The sequence below is a fragment of the Globicephala melas genome, chromosome 15, assembly GCF_963455315.2.
Source record: "Globicephala melas chromosome 15, mGloMel1.2, whole genome shotgun sequence".
In the NCBI taxonomy this organism is placed as follows: domain Eukaryota; kingdom Metazoa; phylum Chordata; class Mammalia; order Artiodactyla; family Delphinidae; genus Globicephala; species Globicephala melas.
Window position 1 is genome coordinate 56,842,987 of NC_083328.1, and position 21,988 is coordinate 56,864,974.

General features: G+C 42.7%; 1 protein-coding gene across 4 annotated transcripts in view; it reads left to right on the top strand.

Annotated features, from left to right (window-relative positions):
- Positions 1-21,988, top strand: part of DNAAF9 (dynein axonemal assembly factor 9) — a 148,380-nt gene that overhangs the window by 99,664 nt on the left and 26,728 nt on the right. For 3 of the 4 annotated variants that reach the window (XM_030847592.2, XM_060284266.1, XM_060284268.1), the window contains 8 exons: positions 176-279; positions 4,270-4,416; positions 5,485-5,573; positions 5,994-6,095; positions 6,354-6,471; positions 8,364-8,452; positions 10,326-10,484; positions 15,773-15,898. In XM_030847592.2, coding sequence (XP_030703452.2) covers positions 176-279; positions 4,270-4,416; positions 5,485-5,573; positions 5,994-6,095; positions 6,354-6,471; positions 8,364-8,452; positions 10,326-10,484; positions 15,773-15,898 — 934 coding nt within the window. The remainder of the gene's footprint in view (positions 1-175; positions 280-4,269; positions 4,417-5,484; positions 5,574-5,993; positions 6,096-6,353; positions 6,472-8,363; positions 8,453-10,325; positions 10,485-15,772; positions 15,899-21,988) is intronic. The other variant, XM_060284267.1, reaches the window with a different exon arrangement.

The window sequence follows — 21,988 nt, forward strand, 5'->3', positions numbered from 1 at the left end:
GGGTACATTGGCTTTCTCAGAGCACAGTTCTCAGCATAAAGATTGTTTAACTTAAGCACTTCAGATGGTCTCTAGTTACCACTCTGTCTTGGCCTGGAACCTGCAGGAAGAACGCTGTGATACTGGCCCCCAGAATCCAGCCCTCCAGCTCTTACCAGATCTCTTTTCCTTCCAGGGAAAGTACATTTCTTCTCTGGTGGACTTCTGTTTTCTGACCGTCATCACGGAAATATCATCATTTCCAAGGATCACATGAATTCCGTTTTGTTTTATGATGGGGTAGGTGTTTTACAGTCCATGGTTTTGATGTTCAGAAAGATACTCACACTTCTGAGGGAAAATCAAATAACTCCCTGTCTTCCCTCTACCACCACAGGGCAGGATGTTAGGAACCAGCACTGCCCTTGAGGCAGGCAGGCAGGAAAGTCATGGAGAGGCTCTTGTGAGCCATAGGGGTAGCTATGAGTTTCTCCTAGCCTGTACCCTTTGGCCAGGGCACAGCTCATCACAGTGTGACACCAGAGCAGAGGGCAGGCTCTCCACCCTGTGTGGTCTCAGCCTCAAAACCAGCTTGTTTGGGAGCCGGGACAGAGACCGGGTAAAGTGGTTTGGTCAGATAGCTCTGAAAATGAATTATGTGAGCAAGTCAGAAAGAGTTATGTCTTTCTTCCACATAGAACCTGGTTCCTTAAAGGCTGTTCAAAAATGCAGACAGACCAACCAGACAGGTTAGATGGCTATATTAGGTGAAAGCTTTGATATTTGATATTAATTAGGTTAAAGAGTCTTCCAACATCAGGAAGGAAAGGGTGAAACTTAAGGGCTGGAATGATAAGTTACCTAATTTTGGGGTGGATGGGGATGGATTTTTAACTCATATCAAAAATGAAAATAAACTTCTGAGAAAATTAAATATTTTAAAATTTCATAAGTAGAAAGAAGGGTATAGTTACAAATTATTTTTCTTATGAGAACTTTTTTAAATTTAATTTTTATTTTATATTGGGGTGTAGTTGATTTACAGTGTATTAGTTTCAGGTGTACAGCAAAGCGATTCAGTTATACATTTACATATATCCATTCTTTTTCAGATTCTGATGAGAACTTTTAAGATCTACTGTCTTAGACATATATATTATTAAATGATCACCACAATAAGTCCAGTTAAGGAGAATATAAAAATGAATATTTATTAAATCTTTAGGGACAGGAAGACTTTCTAATCTAAGCTTAGAAATGATACAAGAAATTCTAAAGAAACAGTTTATCAGATTTGACCACTTAAGGATTTTTTAACTTTTTGCTGATAATTTACTGAAATATACTCTAAGTGCAATTAACTGGCTACAGGGACTTATTGTACAACACAGGGAATATAGCCAATATTTTATAATAACTATAAATAGAATATAACCCTTAAAAATTGTGAATCACTATGTTGTACACCTGAAATTTATATAATATTGTACATCAGCTATACCTAAAAAAAGCATGTAAAATATCTCATAATATTTTTATATTGATTACATTTAAAATATTGTGGATATGTTTGATTGAATAAAATATATTATAAATACATACATACATACAGTTTAACTGTATCTGTTTAAAGTTTTGACAAATGTATATATTCATGAAACCACCAGCACAGTCAAGATACAGATTTTTGTCACCCCCCAAAAGTTTTCTAATACCTTTTTGCAGATCATCTTTTCCCCCAGCTTCTGGCTTTAGGCAACCACTTACTAGCTTTCTGTCACTGTAGATTAGTTTGCATTTTCTAAAATGTTATATAAATGGACATGATACATTCTGTACCCTTTTGAGCCTGGCATTTTTCACTCAACATGATTTTTAGGTCATCCATGTTGTTGTGTGTATCAATAGTTTTTCCTTTTTATTGCTTTATTGATGAGTAGTATTCCACTGTATGGATGTAGCATAAAATTTATCACACTAATAATTTAAAACTCTAAAAAGTATTCAAAAGGGGAATTAAAAGACAAAAACACAAACCAGGAAAACTGTTTTTGGTGATTAAAAAAAAAATGAGTTGCTGTTTCTTTTCTATGAAGAGCTCTAACTTTATCAACATGAAAACACTGAGTGCCAGGTCATGGATGTTCAGAGGACGTGAGGTTAGTTAACAGATACGTGGAAGCACATCAGATGCATGCTACCACTAATGTAAATTACCACTAATGTAAATTAGTAAATTAGTAAAGAGTAGATAAAAGGTACAGTGAAGTAAACAAAAGGTGAAGTGGAATTTATAATATGAATGTCCAGTCATAGTGGTGGGTTAAGAGGGGAGTCAGATGCAGCCTTTGAAAACGTTTACAGATAGTTTACAACAACATGGTAGATGCGAATGGTAGATTAAGTTTTAAAAGCAAGATATGAAACTGTAAAAGTGAATATGATTTCCCAATACATAAAAAAGGGAAGTCAATGAATGAATAGGAAGAATAGACTAGAAGGAAAAGTACTAAAATGTTAGCTGTAGTTGGAGTTGGGTGATGGGACCTTGGATTAATTTTTTTAACCTTTATTCTCTATTCTATTTTTATATTTTTCTCAAATTTTTATTTAATGAACATACGACTTTCATAATGAAATCTTAAATTATTAAAAAAAAAAAAAAGGGACTTCCCTGGCCGTCCAATGGTTAAGACCCCATGCTCCCAATGCAGCAGGCCCAGGTTTGGGCCCAGGTTTGGTCCCTGGTTGGGGAACTAAAATCCCACATAACACAACTAAGCCCATGTGCTGCAACTAGAGAAGCCCACAGCCAAAAATCAATAAATAAAAATTTTAAAGTATATATAAACTAACTTTAAAAAAAAACCTTTTCCTCTAAGATCAGGAGCAAGACGAAAATACTTGCTTTTGCCACGTCTATTCAACATAGTATTGGAAGTCCTAGCCAGAGCAATTAGGCGAGCAAAAGAAATAAAAGGCATTTAAATTGGAAAGAAAGAAGTAAAAGTAGCTCTGTTCATGGATGACATGATTTATATGTAGAAATTCCTAAAGATTACACACACACACACACACACACACACACACACACAAACTGTTAGAATTAACAAACGAATCACCAACGTTGCAGAATATGAAATAAACAGATAAAAGAACAGTTGCATTTCTGTACCCAAACTGTGAATAATCCGAAACGGTTCTTAAGGAAACAATTCCAGTAAATTTAACCAAGGAGTTGAAAGACTTAAAACACCAAAATCCACAAAACATTGCTGAAAGAAATTAAAGAAGACCTAAATAAATGGTAAGACATCCCACGTTCATGGGCTGGAAAACTTAATATTAAAATAAGATGATAGTACTACCCAAAGCAATCAATAGATTCAGGGCAATTCCTGTTAAAACCCCAATGGCATTTTTTGCAGAAATGAAAAAACCCATCCTGAAATTCATATGGAATCTCAAGGGACTCCCTTGCCAAAATAGCCAAAATGATCTTGAAAAAGAAGAAAGTTGGAGGACTCACACTTCCTAATTTCAAAACTAGCTACAGAGCTACAATAATTGTAACAGTGTGGTATTGGTGTAAGATTAGATATGTAGACCAATGGAGCAGAATAGAGAGCCCAAAAAGAAAGTCTTGCTTATATGGTCAAATGATTTTCAGCAAGGGTGCCAAGATCATTCAATGAGAAGAGGACAGTCTTTTCAACAAACAGTGCTGGAAAAACTGGATATCCACATGCAAAAGAATGAAGTTAGACTCTTACCTTACACTGTATACAAAAAAAAACTCAAAATGGAGTATAAGCCTAAATGTGGGAACGAAAACTATTAAATTCTTAGAAGAAAACATAGGAGTAAATCCTCGTGACCTTGGATTAGGCAGCAGTTTCTTGGATTTGACACCAAAAGCACAGACAACAAAAGAAAAAAATATATAAGTTGGACTTCATCAAATTTTAAAACTTCTCTGCATCAAAAGACTCTATTAAGAATGTGAAATGCAGCCCACAGAATGGGAGAAAATATTTGCAAATCATTTATCCGATAAGGGATTAATATCCTAGGAAGAGATGATATTTTCAGTTTAGGAGAAAAGACCCTGTACTTCCTATATCTCCTAAAACTGGGTGTGGGTAAGCACATCTATAACTGAATCCCAGTAAACCACGTAATGTGAAAATAACTGGACTGACATTCACCATATGTGTTCTGACAGTAGATGTGAGGGCTTGTATCATGCATATGGCTTTTCTCAGTGATGCTCCCTCTTTTTCTCTTTAGGATTCCACCAGTATTGTTGCTGCCCTTCTGATAGACTTCAAAAGTTCATTGCTTCCCCATCTTCCAGTTCATTTCCGTGGATCAAACAATTTTCTGATGATTGCCCTTTTCCCCAAATCCAAGATATACCAAACATTTTACTCAGAGGTAACATCAATCATTATTCAGCAAAACAATTACTACCGTTTTTCCTAGCAATTTAGTTGGTAAGGCAATGTTTCAGGGCTAACAGTGAGGTGCTGAGAGGGAGAGTTGGGAGGGCTGGTGTGAGGGTGGCTGCTTCTGATCTTTTTGGGTTCTGGAATAGACTCTTGCCATTGAAAGGTGAGAACCTAAAGGAACTGAACAAAAGGCTTTCTAACTTCTAAGAAAAATATTCTTTGTCCCTTATAAGTCATAATTAGACTCATTTTCCTTTTAGCTACTTTATTGAGTTGTTAGGCCCAACCTACTGGGTCAGAGCTCTCTACCCCACCCCAAACTCTCGCTCCCCATGGTTCATAGGCCCTGCCCTTGCAAGTGGTTCTACCTGGCAGGCTGCACACCATAGGCTTTCAGCACAGATTGCACGAGTGAGGGAGCTCACCAAGAATTATACAGCCTACTTAGAGACCAAGCAGTAGCCAGAGTCATACAAATGGCCAGTCTTATTCTGGTGGAAATGCTTGGAAAGGTGTGGTGCAACAGCTTTTGAGAGGACAGTCCCTCCCTCAGGATAGATTCGTAGAACAGGGAGGAGGCAAGAACTGGCCTTGGCTGCAGAGCGGCTTTTAGGGCCTGTCTGTGTCTCCATCTTACTGCCAGCTGGTCCTTCTACCTCCTTGTGCTTGTCCTTTCAGTCTAGGAACCTAGAGATTCTCTTCAGCTATTCCTCTGCCTCTAGGCAGGAGTTGCTTGAACTCCTTCTGTCTGGCCCTATCACCAGGGAAAACATGCCCCTGCTGCCAGAACAGTATTACCTGATACCTTCCTCTGTGCTTCCTGGCCTCTTAAGGAGCAGAATCCCTGGGAGAAGAACCCAGAAAGAAATTCTAGTTTTTAAAAATACAGAACAGAATTGCTTCAGGCCTCTATTTTTGGAACAAACTTGTTTGTTATGATGGTTTTTCTCTGTACTGACAGTCTAGATTTTCAACAGCCATCAAATCCCCATGTGGGTTCCATATCCTGTTGTTGGGTTTAAAGTGTTCTTTGCTCAAATTCTGTTTTGTTTAGGTCTTCTCCCCCTGGCAACAGCAGGCTAACTCAGGGCTGTCTTTAAAAGTGATCCAGGAAGATGGATTATCTGTGGAACAAAAGAGATTGTAAGTGGCTGCCTTCAGTGTTTATGCTTGCTTCCCTAGGCTGTGTGTGTCTGCTCTCTCTGCAGGATGACTTGTGTTATGTAACACAGGGGTCCTGGCTTCTGAAAGGGCCGACACAATCATTCCAGTGCTGCCAACTTGCAGGTAGCCAGTGCCCTTGGGGAACAAAAGTCAAGAGAGATGAAATCCACCAAGAATCAGAAACCTGTAGTATTACCAAAGGTTTTAGGCCAGGCTTCCTATGTGGGCAAACCAGTCATCTTGCATTAATGCCGAATTTTGCTTAAGTCAGTGAGATGCTTGTTTTAGAAGTATTGACTCTGTCACGGGACTTTGGCTTGAAAATATCAGAACAAGTTATGTAAAGTATGTTTGCTGTAGAGAGATGGAATTCTAATCTGTGAGCCTTTGATATTCCAGACACTCCAGTGCACAGAAGCTCTTCAGTGTCCTGAGCCATTCTGCTGGGGAGAAACGGAGTCCTCTAAAGCTACTCTCAGCCAAACTCCCAGAGCTGGATGGGTGAGCTCTGTTTTTCTGTTTCTGACTTTTGAAATGTCAGAAACCTCAGAGTTGGTGCTTTCTAAGCTCCATTTTCTTTCTTTATAGCTTCTTAAGAATAATTATAAAAAGTAGTAGTGACACACCATATACAATTTTATTCTCTAGAGATATTCACTAAGGTTTCTTTTCAGCAATTAAATAAGTTTATCATGTGAATGGGCACATTCAGGCAAGGCTGGTGATGGTAACATAATAGCATTGTCTTTCTTTTTCTAGGTTTCTCCAGCATTTTGCCGTCAGCAGCGTTAGTCGGGAACCCATGATGAGGACCCATCTCCCTGTCCTGCTGCAGCAAGCTGAAATCAACCCTACTCACACAGTAGAAAATGACAAGGTACAGCAGCTCACCAAATAAGCTGGGAATTCATGGGAAGATAATCCTGATAGCCTGCCCTTAATCTTCAGTGTCAATTAACAAAAGGAGCTCAGGCAGAGTCCCTTTTATAAGACTCTCCACCTCCCTGGATACTGATGTAATGATACACATGAAACCTGCTCTATATAATGACTGTGTACAGGCATCTACATTAACCCCAGCTGAGCCCCATAGCAATGATGAAACCCTGGCATATTGCTGTGCCTTCCCCTTGCTCCTCCAGGTCTTCCAAACTCCTGCTCAGTACTCTCATGCCATCAGCTCTTTCTGGTTGCAAGGACTTACCTGACACATTGAGCTTCGTAAGGGGAAGTGTTAGCAAGACCTTGCTAGCACCACCAGGATAAGGTGACACTTTATAAACACTGTCTTCCCAAGAGTGGATTTTAATCTGCTCCTGCTTCACACGCCTCTCCTCTTGACTCCTCCCACCATTTCTTTGGAACCATATGTCATAATATGCTCAAAGAGGGCATTTATTTCTGTGCAAATCTAGAAGACACTCAGATGCAAAAGGAAATAGAAGCATTAAGCAGTCAGAAGCCTCATTTTTCCCTTAAGCAAGAGTTTAAAAATGAAAATGTTATATTTTACATATTTTTTTAATATATGTATTGATATTTCATATAACAAAGTGCTACAGGACTGGCCTTAAAGTAAGAAGGTATCTGGCTGTGAGCATGTTTGCTGGGATTTGAGAGGCTGAGGCGTAGGTGCTGAGGAATGGGAACCAAGATGGAGAAATTTGGATGGGAAGAGTATAAACAGAAAGTCAGTTACATGGAGTACTGCCCACAGGCACAGAAAGGGATACATACTAAGGGTCTGGTCAGAGGGGAGGAGGGAGAACTGTTTCCCATAAAAGAGGCATCCATAGCCATCTCTGTGCTGATGGGACTAGCTCAAGTGATGAGTGCCACCAAGTTGAACTTCACTCCAGACCTGTCCCAGTGAGTCTTGTGTATTGTGAAATAAAACATACTTAAAGAAGCCCTTGCCATGCTATGTCACTGACATCGTTATCCTTCAGCAAATGCATGGTTCCTTTCTTCCTCTGCTTGACCCCTTCTTTGTTGGTGAATTTCTTGAGTTGCTTTGGAATGTCTGCCTGCAGAAGGCCCTGTTTTCATGTGGTCGTGTGCCAAGATTAGGAAAGTGCAGCCTGGCACCTCTTCTCCCCATCAAGATTGAGAAGTGCTTCCTCCACCCAGTTTGTTTCCTTAGCTCAGGCCCTGTGGCTTGGAAGGCACAGGCCACTCCCCTCCTTCGCTGAGTTTACGACACCAATTTAGCCTGTGGCATTTTTGTCCCAAACCTCCTTTCTGCCCAGTATTTTCCATTATACTTTTTTTGTTTTTTTAGCTTATTGGGTATAGCTGCTTCACAATGTTGTGCTAGTTTCTGTTGTACAGTGAAGTGAATCAGCCATATTTATGCACATATCCCCTCACTTCTGGATTTCCCTCCCATCTAGGTCACCACAGAGCGTTGAGTAGAGTTCCCTGTGCTATACAGCAGGCTCTCACTAGTTATCTGTTCCACACATAGACTGATCTAGTCACAGCCTGCTCCATGGAAATTATTATAGTAACGCTACATTGTTGTATATGGTGTTTGCTATGTGCCAGACACTGTTGCATGCATTTTGTTTACATATATTAACTTAGCTAATCATTACATCCACCCTGCAAGGTAGATTCTGTTGTGAGCCCAAGGTCACATAGCTAGTGAGTGCTGGTGCTGAGGTTCAAACCCATAGAACCTGGCTCAAGAAGTCAGTTCTTTTAACCTCTTGCACAACGCTGCCTCCCAGTTGAATCACAAACCCACATGGCTTTTCTTTCATGTAGGTAATTATCAGCATTGTAACTGGCCTCCCAGGCTGTCATGCTAGCGAGCTCTGTGCTTTTCTGGTCACTCTGCATAAGGAATACGGCAGGTTAGTATGGCTGCTGCCTTTGCTTTGGGGAAAGGGATTCTATGTCTGGGTCTGCCTTGGCACTGGGAAACCTTCTTGTATTCTAGTTTGGCTTGTATTCTAGTTTGGCAAGATAGACAGTTAACCAGATAAGGAAAATAGTATATTAGCTAGTGAAAAGTGCTATGGAGAAATTAATGCAGAGAATGCTATAGGGAGTGCTGGGCTGGGGCAGGGATTCCAGTTTTAAATTGGGTACTCAAGGAAGACCTCACTGAGAAGGTGACATTTGAGCAAAGGCCTGAGGAAATGGGGGAATGAACCCTTGGGTATCTGGGCAAGAGCCCTGTAGCAGCAGGACCAGCATGGGCAGAGGCCTGGGAATGTGCCTGGTCAGCAGGGGAATTCAGGACCAGGGTGGTTAGAACTTGAGAGCTGGTGGATGTGATCCTTCCGTGACCACAAGGGGACTGCGTGAGCTCAGGTGGAACTGGGACATGCTGGCTTAGGCAAAATTGGGGAAATCATTCATCCATCACTTCCATTTGGCTGGCAGATTGCTAAACAACCCTTGCCGACCAGGCTTTTTTTTTTTTTTTTTTTTGCGGTACGCGGGCCTCTCACTGTTGTGACCTCTCCCGTTGCGGAGCACAGGCTCCGGACGCGCAGGCTCAGCGGCCATGGCTCACGGGCCTAGCCGCTCCACGGCATGTGGGATCTTCCCGGACCGGGGCACGAACCCATGTCCCCTGCATCGGCAGGTGGACTCTCAACCACTGCGCCACCAGGGAAGCCCCCCGACCAGGCTTTTAATAACTAGTTGGTCTACCTCAAAGTAAGGGATACTGGGCTTCCCTGGTGGTGCAGTGGTTAAGAATCCGCCTGCCAATGTAGGGGACATGGGTTCGAGCCCTGGTCCAGGAAGATCCCACTTAGTTGCTGCGGAGCAACTAAGCCCATGTGCCACAACTACTGAGCCTGCTCTCTAGAGCCCGCGAGCCACAACTCCTGAAGCCTGTGCGCCTAGAGCCCGTGCTCTGCAACAAGAGAAACCACCACAGTGAGAAGCTCGCGCACCGCAACAAAGAGTAGCCCCCGCTTGCAACTAGAGAAAGCCCGCACACAGCAGCAAAGACCCAACACAACCAAAAATAAATAAATTAAATAAATAAATTTATTTAAAAAAAAAAAAAGGCAAGGCATCCTGCAGGAGGCCATATAGCAGAATTGAGAAGACTGAAATCACCTAGAAGTTTGGGAGTTTAGAGTGGGAGATTGTGGGGGGGGCGCTGTGGGGAGCCTCCTTCATGAGTACTCAATAGCTAACGAGTTCCTCCCTCATTTCCATTGCTTTTGTTCTGTAAAGAATCTGAATTCTTCACCCTACCCATTATCCCATTATTCTTTTTTTTGACTGTGCCACGTGGCATGTGCGATCTCAGTTCCCCAACCAGGAATTGAACCTGGGCCACTGCAGTGAAAGTGCTGAATCCTAACCACTGGGCCCCTAGGGAACTCCCCCTCCCTCCATTACTTATTCTTAGCAAGAATTTTACTGAAAACTGGACTGAAGCCATTTTACTGAATGATCTTTCAGGAAGTGACTGCCTGTTCAGGAGTCTTTCTCAACTCTGAAATCTGTTGGTCATGTGCTTATCTGACCTTTTTTCCTGTGGCAAGGCATTTCCTGCCAAAAGCTCCAGTGGTAGTGATTGCAGGATACAGGGCTCCCCACCCAGCCAGTGCACTCTGCCTATTTCTGTGGTGCCAGGATTGCTTTCTCCTGTATGGGTTCACTGGACAGAGAGTCTGTGGGTGTACTGGTCACATTTGAATCCACTGGCAGAGCCTATGGGCCTGGTCCTCATGCTGAGATTACACTTGCCATTTCCAGGTGGATGGTATACCGTCAAGTCATGGACAGCTCCGAATGTTTTCACGCTGCCCACTTCCAGAGATACCTTTCCAGTGCCCTGGAGGCCCAACAGAACTGCTCTGCCCGCCAGTCAGCCTACATACGCAAGAAGACCAGACTACTGGTGGTGTTACAAGGGTGAGCGCTGGAAGCCTTTTGGGGATAGTGGGGTAGGGTGGTGACCTTGCCATTATTGTTATTTCATGTGTGGCTAACTTGGGGCACAGAACAAACACACATGCATGAGAAGTGTCTGTGTTACACAGATATGCCTTCAACAAGAACTGTTGCCATCCTGTGGCCCAGAGTGACTGGTGAAGATTGCACACAAGTTTTAAGTTTGGCCTCAACATCATAATATCCTCAGAAGGCAGAGAGTTAGGGAGGTGGTTTTCTGGGCAAGATTCTTTGATAATTCTTCTAACAGTAATGGTCCCTAAGCTTCTTCCTTTGCCACCGAGGCAAGGGAGCTTCAGTTTTTTCAGTCCTCCCTCCTGTGGCGTTGCAGAGACAGTCCCCACACTCTAGTCTCGAGCCCCATCATCCACGGAATGGCTAGTGCAGGAGGGTTTCCTTGGACCCTCAGTGAGGAGCATGAATAATCCAGTTGGGCAAGGAGCTCCCTGTGAGGACAGTTTCGGAGTGTGTACCACTGCTTGGGGAGCCCTGGCTGCAAGGAGCTTCCCTTGACCTGTTCTAAGAGCTTCCAGGGAGGAAGCAGGCCCATCATCCCCTGGGCCCAGAGGAGAACGTGTCAGATCAGGAAAACATGGGCTGTGCTCTTTGCTGCTGTCATTATAGTTGGTGATAAAGAAGCTTTTGGCAGTTCTCACAAAGTGCTTTTGTGCTATGCTGTGTTTTTTTGTGCTCATAATAATTAGTATTTGCAACTGGCTAATTATTTCCAGTAGAGAATAGGCCCGGATCCAAAACCCTGTTTGGTCTCTGGGGTGTGATGGTGAGGACTGGAGGAAAGCCAGGCCGATGGTGCTGCAGGAGGCAGGTGGGAGTATGTGCCCTGCCAGGCCATCTTTCCTCTTCTTTAGATCTTGTTCTTACACCTGCTTTGGGCTTCCCTTCTGTTGACCCTTTTGTCCTACTAGTGGGCTGAGGTTGTGGAAGCCACAGAGCCAGAAGGCTAGAAACCACTTGTTTTCCATCGCTTCTAATGGTCAAAGGAATGGGTTGGCCTAGCTTCATCACCTCCTGCTGCTTCTCCAGAGTTGAGTCATTGGGGCTGTGGACCTGGAGTCAAATTTGGTAGCTTGACATTGTGCAGCTGAGGTCATTTCCATCTTCCATTACTTCAGAAAGCATTGTTGACTCCTTGTCTCTAACTGTACAAGTCTGCAAAAGTGCTAGCTGTCCTGGCTGCTCTGGACTGCAGTGACAGTGTATGCCCAGCCCACTTGTACTCTCAGACCCAGTTCTTGCCCAGTCATAGCCCCAGGACACTAGGAACCTCAGATGTATTTCCTGCTGTGGTGCTCACTATGACACTGTTATTACAGGCTGGGCCCATTCTCTTGAGGCACAGCAGGGAACACATGGCAGCCTCTTTGTAGCATGTCCATCTCCTTGGGGCTGGGCCTGAGAGCCCAGTATTGAGGTTGTTGGTGAGGGGACACCCCAGAGGCTTCTCAAGTTGAGAATTTTATTCCTTGAATGTGGCCTTTATTTTGATTTACAGGATTCTGTGCTGTAGGGCAGAGTTTTCTTTTGCCCCTAGAGTGGCCTGGTCCCATTCTACTTACTGCAGCAGGTAGGCAGTGGTACTGAGCTTTGACATCAAGTAGATTATTAGGTTGTTGTTTTAAAAATTAATGTATTTTGAAATGATAAAATTTTAGGAATGGAGGACTGATTAGTGGTTGCCAGGAGTTAGGGATGGGAGTTGGGGGCAGGAGGGAGGTGGGTGTGGTTATAAAAGGGCAACATAAGCAAGCTTTGTGGTGAGGAACTGTTCAGTATCTTTATCGTGGTGGTGGAGCCTACACAGGTGACAAAATTGTATAGAACTTAATACATACACAAATAAGTAAAACTGTGGAAATCTGAGTTTTAATAATTTTAAGGAATTTGAGGGGCTGTATTTGTTTATACTCTGGAACATTGTAAAATTATTCTTTACATTATCTACATTTAAAACAGTATTGCTCAAAACAAAAATTGAATTAATGTAAAACGAGGTAAAATTGTAGGCTTAAATTGCAAATGTAAAATAGAGCCCGAAAGACAATTGTATGGAATATGTTGTTTCAGAGGAAAGAAAGTTAAAGCCTTGCTGGGTTTTTCGTTTCTGTTTTTTTGGGGGGTTTTGTGTTTTTTTTGCAGTACGTGGGCCTCTCACTGTTGTGGCCTCTCCCGTTGCGGAGCACAGCCTCCAGACGCACAGGCTCAGCAGCCATGGCTCACGGGCCCAGCCGCTCCGTGGCACGTGGGATCTTCCCAGACCGGGGCATGAACCTGTGTCCCCTGCATCGGCAGGCAGACTCTCAACCACTGCGCCACCAGGGAAGCCCTTGTTTTTGTTTTTAATAAAGAGAATACTGACAAGAAAGAGGCAATACAAAGAGTTAGTTTTTTGCCTTCATCATGCAGTTGGGGCAGTTTAGCCAGAGTGGCCAGGTACAGGCTTCATCAGTTGGATCGGTGTGCATCCTTCTGAGGTGAGGGCTGCTTCCTGCTGTCTGGAAGCCATGCCCAGGATGGTTATAAGGCAGGGGCTGGGCAGTAAGGGAGGGCATTAGCAGGCACACCATTAACAAGTAGAGTGATTGACACCAAAGACCTGCTGTCTGCTTCAGTGGCTCCTGGCTGCAGTGCCCAGATGCTTCACCTAGATACATTGGCCTCACCAAGAAGCCTGGGGCCTGTTTTTTGCTCTAACTTTTTTCCATTAAAATCAGTGAAAATTAATGTAATCCTCTGAAAACTTGGAAATTCCCCAGTCACCCTGTCTAAGGGAAATCTATTGTATTAAAATTGCCAAAATCCTCAGGACTGACTTATAAATGTTTCAGTTCTTTTTTTTTAAATTAAGATGATTATTATTTTTTATTTATGGTTGTGTTGGGTCTTCATTGCTGCACACGGGCTTTCTCTAGTTGCGGTGAGCGGGAGCTACTCTTCATTGCGGTGCGCCAGCTTCTCATTGCAGTGGCTTCACTTGCTGTGGAGCACGGGCTCTAGGTGCGCGGGCTTCAGTAGTTGTGGCTCGCGGGCTCTAGAGCGCAGGCTCAGTAGTTGTGGTGCACAGGCTTAGTTGCTCCGCGGCATGTGGGATCTTCCTGGACCAGGGATCAAACCCATGTCCCCTGCATTGGCAGGTGGATTCTTAACCACTACACCACCAGGGAAGTCCCTTTCAGTTCTTTTTAGCCCTAAGAAATGAGAGTCTCTACAGCTTGTACCAAACATGGAAAGTAAAAAGCCCCCAGACACTTTTCTTTAGAAGAAGAGGAAAAAGCTGATGCTGAGGAGCAAGGCTAGGGCACTTCACCATGAGCATTAAGGCCATTAAACACAACTACAAAGAGATTTAAGGCAGTTTGTAAGCTTCAGGCCTGCTTACCAGAGTGTTACTGCAGTGTGAGGGGCTCTCCTAGCATCTAGGACCATCCAAACACTACAGAACCAGTGGAAAGCACTCTACATGGTCATATACACACATGCCCAGGCAGTGGGAGAAGCCTTCAAGAGAAACCAGGGAGCAGAGGGCTCGCTCTTTGTAGAACCTAGCACACCATGTTCTCTACTGAAGCGCCCACTGCTGTTTGGTCAGGACTGAGGCAGACCTGGGGTTGGGGGTGCTAATGTTGTTGTGTGGAGTAAAGTCAAGTACCGTTGTACAAATGAATTGTTTGTAGGAACTCAGGAAATAGCCCAGGCAGGCTGTACCTATCCCCCCAGCCCCAGGCTAAGACCAGGTCTGTATGATCAGCAAGGCTGCCCATCAGATTTGCCTTTTCCTCCGTAAGAACTGACCTTTTGTGATAGACTGGGTCAGTCAGGACAGTGTTCTTGGAGTGGCCAGGGGTCTGCCTGGAGTTCAATGTCCAGTTCATTCACCTGCCTTGCTTTAGGCACCATTGATTACAGCACCCAGCAACTACCTTACATTCTTATTGCAGAGACACATAATAAGCAAATTAGAAAATACAGTGTATGTAGCTGTAGTCAGTGCTTTGGAGAAGAATTGGGGTGAGGGTGGGGAGTATCAAGAGAGAGGATTGCTATATCCCATAGGCTGCATGAAGTCAGAGGACACCTCTCTCATAAGATGCCAATTGAGCAGAGACCCGAAGCGGGTTGAGGCAGTGAGGCTTGCAGACATCTGAGGAAAAGAGCATTACAGGAGAGGGGACAGGGAGTGCAAAGGTGAAATTATACCTGGCACGTTCAGGGAAGAGCCAGGAGGTCAAAGTAGTTAGATTCAGGTACAGGAAGAAATAGTAAGAAATTAAACTCATCCCTGCAGTGCGGGTCAGATCTTAGAGGGCTGTGTGGGCCATTGTAAGAGCTTTGGCTTTCAGGCCAAAGGGGGGATGGAAGCCACTCACTCAGTGGCTTACCTGATGGGGTTAGTATGACCCCTCTAACTTTTGTGTTGAAAACAGGTTATAGGGAGATACAAAGACAGATACAAAAAAAACACAAAAAAAACACAAAAAAAAACACAAAAAAAATACAAAAAAAAAAAAAGACAGATACAGATACAAAGACAGAAGCAGTTTGGACTCAGTGGTAGAGTGGGAGTATGAGCATAGTTATATTTTAAAGATTAAGAAAAAATGGAGTAAAAGAAGATGCCAAACAAACCTTTGGCCTCGCAGCTGAAAGAGTGGAATCTCCTCTGCTGAGAAGGACAAGACCTCAAGAGGAGCAGATGTGGGAGAGTTGGATCAGGAACATATTAAGTTGTAATTGAAAACATCAAATTGGCCCTGGAGGGAGTTCCAGGCAGGAGATACAAATGCAGTTGGTGTTTGACATGTGTCTACTGACTTGGAGATATGTCTCATAATCCCTCTTTCTCTTGCCTGCATGTTCTGTGAGATGAAAGGAGAGGAAAGAGCTATTAAAGAAAATATACCAATGCGGGAGATCCTAACTTGATTAGAAAACACCAAATCCCACCCTCAGAGCCCCAGGGTCACCTGCAGGCTTCTCATAAGGGGAGTGGGCAGTAGGGTTCTTTCTTCCACTCACTCTTGCGGTTAGAACTAATGGAACTCGGAAATACAGAAGCACTGTGGACTCCAGGGGCTCTAAATCATGAAGTGGGGTGACCCCAAGGAACCTAGTCGCAGTCTCCCCCTTTTGGTTTTCCTTCCACCCTTACTCAGCCACTCGGCAAGCATAACCCTCTTCCCGCACTCTAAAGCGCCAATCGGTAAACTAATTATTCCCTTTTTCCCCCCCAGCTACACAGATGTTATTGATGTTGTCCAGGCCCTGCAGATACATCCAGATTCAAATGTCAAGTCCTCCTTCACCATTGGTGCCATCACAGTGTGTGTGGAGCCCCTGAGCTGCTACATGGAGCACAGGTACATACTTAGGACCACCTCTGGCCCACAGGGTGTGTTGTGTTTAAGTGTACAGAAAGCAGTTTTCTCCCACCTCCCAGTAGGAGACACATCTTTACATGTGCTTATGTTTTGGAATGCATCAGTCTACCTTATATGTAATAAATGCCCAGTTGTCATTTGATTAGTGCTAGGTCCTCAGAGCCAGCATTTGGACTGGCAGCTTCTCACCACTTTGTGCACTGAAAAGTCACCCTTCTAGGACAGTGGGACTTGAAATAGCCTCTCCCAGAAAAAAAGAATGCCTATGGCAGGCTTTTATTTTCCTCTTTACTGCAGGGGAGGGGCTTTGTGTCCCAAGGCACTTGGAGTACCTCACAGATACTTTTTCATGTGGTTAAGCCATCTTAAAGCATCTTACCTCAGTTAATGACACTTATTCTCATTACAAACAGGTGAACTTTTTTTTCTACTTTGGAAGTAATAACAAAGAAAATTGAGTATAATTCACTCATAATCTCACTCAATGTTAACTATTATAATTTTTGTGAATTCCTTTCTGGTCTTTTATGTGCATGCTTTTTTACAGTTGTGGTATACATATAATTTTATATCCTTCTTCTTAGGTTAACGTATAGACATGTTATGTAAGTGAACATATATATGTTCCTGCAATTACAGTGGTAATTACATTTTGATTGGGTATGTAATCATTATGTGCATATATGGACATAATAGTCTTAACCAGCTCCGCATTGTTAGTCACATAGGATGTCTCCAGCTTTTCACTATCATAAATAATGCTATGAGAACATCTTTATCCATATAAATTTCTGAAATTTCAGATAATTTCCTTAGAATAGATTCCTCAAAGATATTAATTAATTGTATGATAGTTTTATTACTCTTTATTCATATTTCCAAATTGCTTTCTGAGTGGGTTTTGCAGTTTATACTGCCTCAGTGGTATCTAGAAGTACCTATTTCATCATGAGAGAAATCCTCACTGGGAAGTGTCAAACATTACAGTGTCCCTTCATAGAGCTATTTGACTTCCTCTCCCTTTAGCCTAGTAGAATGTATCCAAGGTCTTTAATCATGTGGTTTTTCTGGCTAGTCCATATTATTATCATCTCCTGGTAACTGATTGATCTATCCTTAGATCTTCATCTGGAAAAGCTGCCTTCTCGAGTCCCAAGTTGATATCTTTAGACTTCTCGTAGAATTTACATTAGAAGTTACTTCCCTAATCACCTTAACTGATCCCAAGAAATGTCTTCACCATTCTCCCTTCTCTTTAGCTCTGACCTAGGTTCTGCTCTCCCATAATAAAGCTAAGGTGGTCTATTTTTCCTTCTGCCTTAGGTTAGGTTATTGTAGTGAATGCTGAGCATCCCCATTGTACTTCAGAATGCCATATTGAGTCTTACATGCCACTCTTTCTACCATCCATGTCTCTTCTTTTTCTGAAGTTTTTACTTAAAGATGAATGAAAGCAGAAAGGGGTCTAACAGGGGACTAGACACTACTAGACATATTAACATAGAAAGGTAGGAAAAGATAGTAATAAACAAAGAACAGACAAAGGTTACACTCTAGACAAGCACTCTTCTACACCGTCAATAAAAAGTTAAGGAGAAGAGAAACTAACAGGGTGGTGAGGGAAGAGCTCAAGGAAGAGATATAAAAGGTCTGGGGAAATGGGGAGGAGGGATCTTCCTGGGGTATTGGAAATGTTCTAAAACAGAATTGTGGCAATGGTTGCACAACTCTGTAAACAATTTACTAAAAATAATCATTGAATTGTACACTTTAAATGAGTAAATTTTATGGTGTACAGGTTATAAATAAAGCAGTTAAATAGAAAAGATCAGGGAAAAGGAATTTAGCTGACAAAAGCAGCTGAAAGATAAACTGTTAGAGTCCTAGAAAGAAAATAAAAATTTCACTATAGAAATGAAAATCTCAAAGCAGTGAGAAGTAAAAGTAGACACTGCTAAAACAAAATGGAAAGGAAATACGGAATTCCCGGGAGGTCCAGTGGTTAGGACTCCTCCCTTCTACTGCAGGGGGCACAGATCCAGTCCCTGGTCGGGGAACTAAGATCCCACAAGCCACACAGCCAAAAAAAAATTTTGAGAGGAAATAGACAAAGAAATGAAGACAATTAGAGAAAAGAGAGGAATTATAGAATACAGATTTAGCTTTTGCGAGGACAGAAATCATTTCTGTTTAATGCTTAGTACATAGTAAGTGCTCATGAAGTGTCTGGAATAAATGAGTGTGCCAGCATGTGAGGAATGAGTGTCCTTGAAGAGAATTAAATAAGTAAATCAATAAACAAGCTAAAGATAAGCATATAATCTCTTTAAATATAGAAATAAGGGTAAAGTATATGAATTATAATTATGGAATATAAAAATACAAATGACAAAATCAGGTGGGTTAAAAAGTATAAGAGATTAGGACTTCCCTGGTGGCGCAGTGGTTAAGAATCTGCCTGCCAATGCAGGGAACACGGGTTTGAGCCCTGGTCCGGGCATATCCCACATGCCACGGAGCAACTAAGCCCATGCGCCACAACTACTGAGCCTGTGCTCTAGAGCCCGTGAGCCACAACTACTGAAGCCCACGCACCTAGAGCCCGTGCTCCGCAACAAGAGAAGTCACCGCAATGAGAAGCAAGCGCACCGCAAAGAAGAGTAGCCCCCGCTCACCGCAACTAGAGAAAGCCTGTGTGCAGCAATGAAGACCCAATGCAGCCAAAAAAAAAAAAAGTATAAGAGATCAAAAATAATATTTGTCAATAAATCAAAATTACTGATTTGCTCAGTTTTTAGATATTAATGAGAAATTTCCAAATTTACTTTTGAATCCATTCCAGAAAGTAATTTACTATAGTGGTTTACTAATGCTCTGTTGGAAAACTAATGATTAGCCCCTGTGCATGGGCTGTGGAGCTATTCTGTTTCATGTGCATGGGGGTGCATGTGGAATAGAATAAGAGAATTACGGGACTCATGATCAAGAATAGAAAGTTATTGGGACTTCCCTGGTGGTCCAGCAGTTAAGACTCTGCACTCCCAGCACAGGGGGCCGGGGTTCAATCCCTGGTCAGGGAACTAGATCCCACATGCCTTAACTAGAAAATCCCATGTGCCACAACTAAGACCCGGTGGCTCAGCCAAGTAAATAAATAAATATATTTTTTTAAAAAACTTGGTTAAAAAAAAAAGAATAGAAAGTTATTAAATAACATTAATCCCATTCCATTAAGAAAAAAATTAAGTGGGCCAGTGTTAAGCCCATAATTTTTTTTTTTTTTAAAGAAGATGTTGGGGGTAGGAGTTTATTAATTAATTAATTAATTTTTGCTGTGTTGGGTCTTCGTTTCTGTGCGAGGGCTTTCTCTAGTTGTGGCAAGCGGGGGCCACTCTTCATCGTGGTGCGCGGGCCTCTCACTATCGCGGCCTCTCTTGTTGTGGAGCACAGGCTCCAGACGCGCAGGCTCAGTAGTTGTGGCTCCCGGGCCTAGTTGCTCCACGGCATGTGGGATCTTCCCAGACCAGGGCTCAAACCTGTGTCCCCTGCATTAGCAGGCAGATTCTCAACCACTGTGCCACCAGGGAAGCCCAGCCCATAAATTTTTAAAAAGCAAAAACAATCTGGGAATTCCCTGGCAGTCCAGTGGTTAGGACTTGGTGCTTTCACTGCCGTGGCCTGGGTTCGCTCCCTGGTTGGGGAACTAAGATCCTGCAAGCTGCATGGCATGGCCAAAAGAAAGAAAGAAACAAAGGAGGGGGAGGGAGGGAGGGAGGAAGGAAGGAAGGGAGGGAGGGAGGGAGGGAGGGAGGAAGAAAGGGAGGGAGGAAGGAAGGGAGGAAGGAATCCATCCTTACATAGCCAACTGTGGTAGATTAAAATTATGGCCACAGCAGAAGCAGCCCCTCCCATCAAGACCTGAAGAGTCGAATCTACTTCTCACCTGGGCATTGTGACTAGGCTTTGGCCAGTGGGACATCAAGAAGCATGAAACAAGCCAAGGCTTGAAAAGCATTTACACATTGGGGTTTGCCCTCTCTTGCTTCTGGGAGCTAAGACCACCATATGAAGAAGCCTGGGCTAGGCTGCTTGAGGATGAAAGACCATGTGGAGAGAGAGGCCCAGCCATCCATTCCTACCATTTGGACTGAGACCCCAGTTGGGCCTGTGAGTGAGACCATTTTAGATAATCATCAGCCCCAGCTGAGCTGCCCCAGGCCAAAACAACTGCCCATTCAACCTATAGAATCATGAGAAATAATAAATCATCATTATTTTAAGCCACTTAGTTTTGGGGTGATTTTTTATACTGCAACAGTGTAAGAAAATAGGTACACATATACACTCTTTTTTTTTTCCATACACTGTTGATAGGAATGTAAAATGATTTACTCTCTTTGGAGACAAATATGGCCATTCCATTGCTCAAATTTTATCATACAGTTATATTTTTACAAATGTGCAAAGATATATAGGTATAGGGGTGTTTGTTTCAGGCAGAATTTTTAATTCCAAACAGTAGAGCCCACTCCAGCATGTCTAGCTGGGGAGGAATTTACTAATGTACATTATAGCTTGCAGAGTCTCTAGGAGGGTCAGGCTGTATTGGCTAGGCAGCCAGGTGGAACACTCAAACTTCCTGTAGGGCTGCCCCGGTGAAGGGGATATCTCAACCACTTCTTCCACCAGAAAATGGAGTCTGCTTACCATACATTCCCTCACTCACCATGCTCATTGCCACTTGGAGTCTAGGTGGTAGAACTTCAGCCATATGCCTGCACCAGACGGCAAGAAAGGCTGGAAAAGCAGTTTTCTGCCATTTACGCCAGGGACGGGCTTCCCAATTCCAAGTCTGGGAAAGGTGTTTAGAAGGTACTGGGCAGTCTGAAATATGACAGGTGTGCTCTGCAATGTTCAAGACAACACTATTAATAATATCAAAGAACTGGAAATAATCCAAATGCTCAATTAGTAAGTGACTGGTTAAATTTGGGGATATTCATAATGGACTGCTATGCAGGCATTTTTTAAATTCAAGTAGATTTTTATCTTCTAACATAGAAAATGGCCATAATATTTTATGAAGTGAGAAAAACAAATTACCAAAACAATGTATATTTTTTAAATGTTTACTTGTATACGCATAGAAAATATCTAGAAGGATACATGCCAGACTGTGAAATGGTTGTTCCTTCTGGGAAATGACCAGTTCCTTGGGGGCAAATGTTGGATGATGGGAAAACCATTTGATATTTTATAGTATCACGTATATTGCTTCTTTTAATGTAACAGCTTTATTGAAGTTTCTGTGGATATACTTATTCTGGACATTTCATGAATGGAATCATATAATATGTGGCCTTTTGTGTCTGGCTTCTTTCAGGGTTCATCCATGTTGTAGCATGTGTCAGTGTTTCATTCCTTTTTATTGACAAATATTTCATTGTATGGATATATCACATCTTTTTTATCCATTCATCAGTTGATGGACATTTGAGTTATTTGCATCTTTTGGCTATCATAAATATACTGCTATGAATGTTTATGTATTAAGTTTTCATATGGTTGTATGTTTTCTGTTCTCTTGGGTAGAATCACTGGGTCATATGGTAACTGTATATTTAACTTTTTTTTTTTTTTTTTTTTTTTAACTTTTTGAGGAACTGCAAACTTACCCAAAGCCACTATACCATTTGCATCCTCATCAGCAATGTATGAGGGTTCCCATTTCTCCACATCTTCACCAATACTTGTTATTTGTCTGTCTTCAATAATATTACAGTTTAGGGCTTCCCTGGTGGCGCAGTGGTTGAGAGTCTGCCTGCCAATGCAGGGGACACGGGTTTGTGCCCTGGTCCGGGAGGATCCCACATGCCGGAGCGGCTGGGCCCGTGAGCCATGGCCGCTGGGCCTGTGCGTCTGGAGCCTGTGCTCCACAACGGGAGAGGCCACAGCAGTGAGAGGCCCGCGTACCGCAAAAAAAAAAAAAAATAATAATAATATTACAGTTTAGTAGGGAGGACGATATGCAGAGAAGGAAAGGAGTGAGCCAACATTTGTTTTCCACTG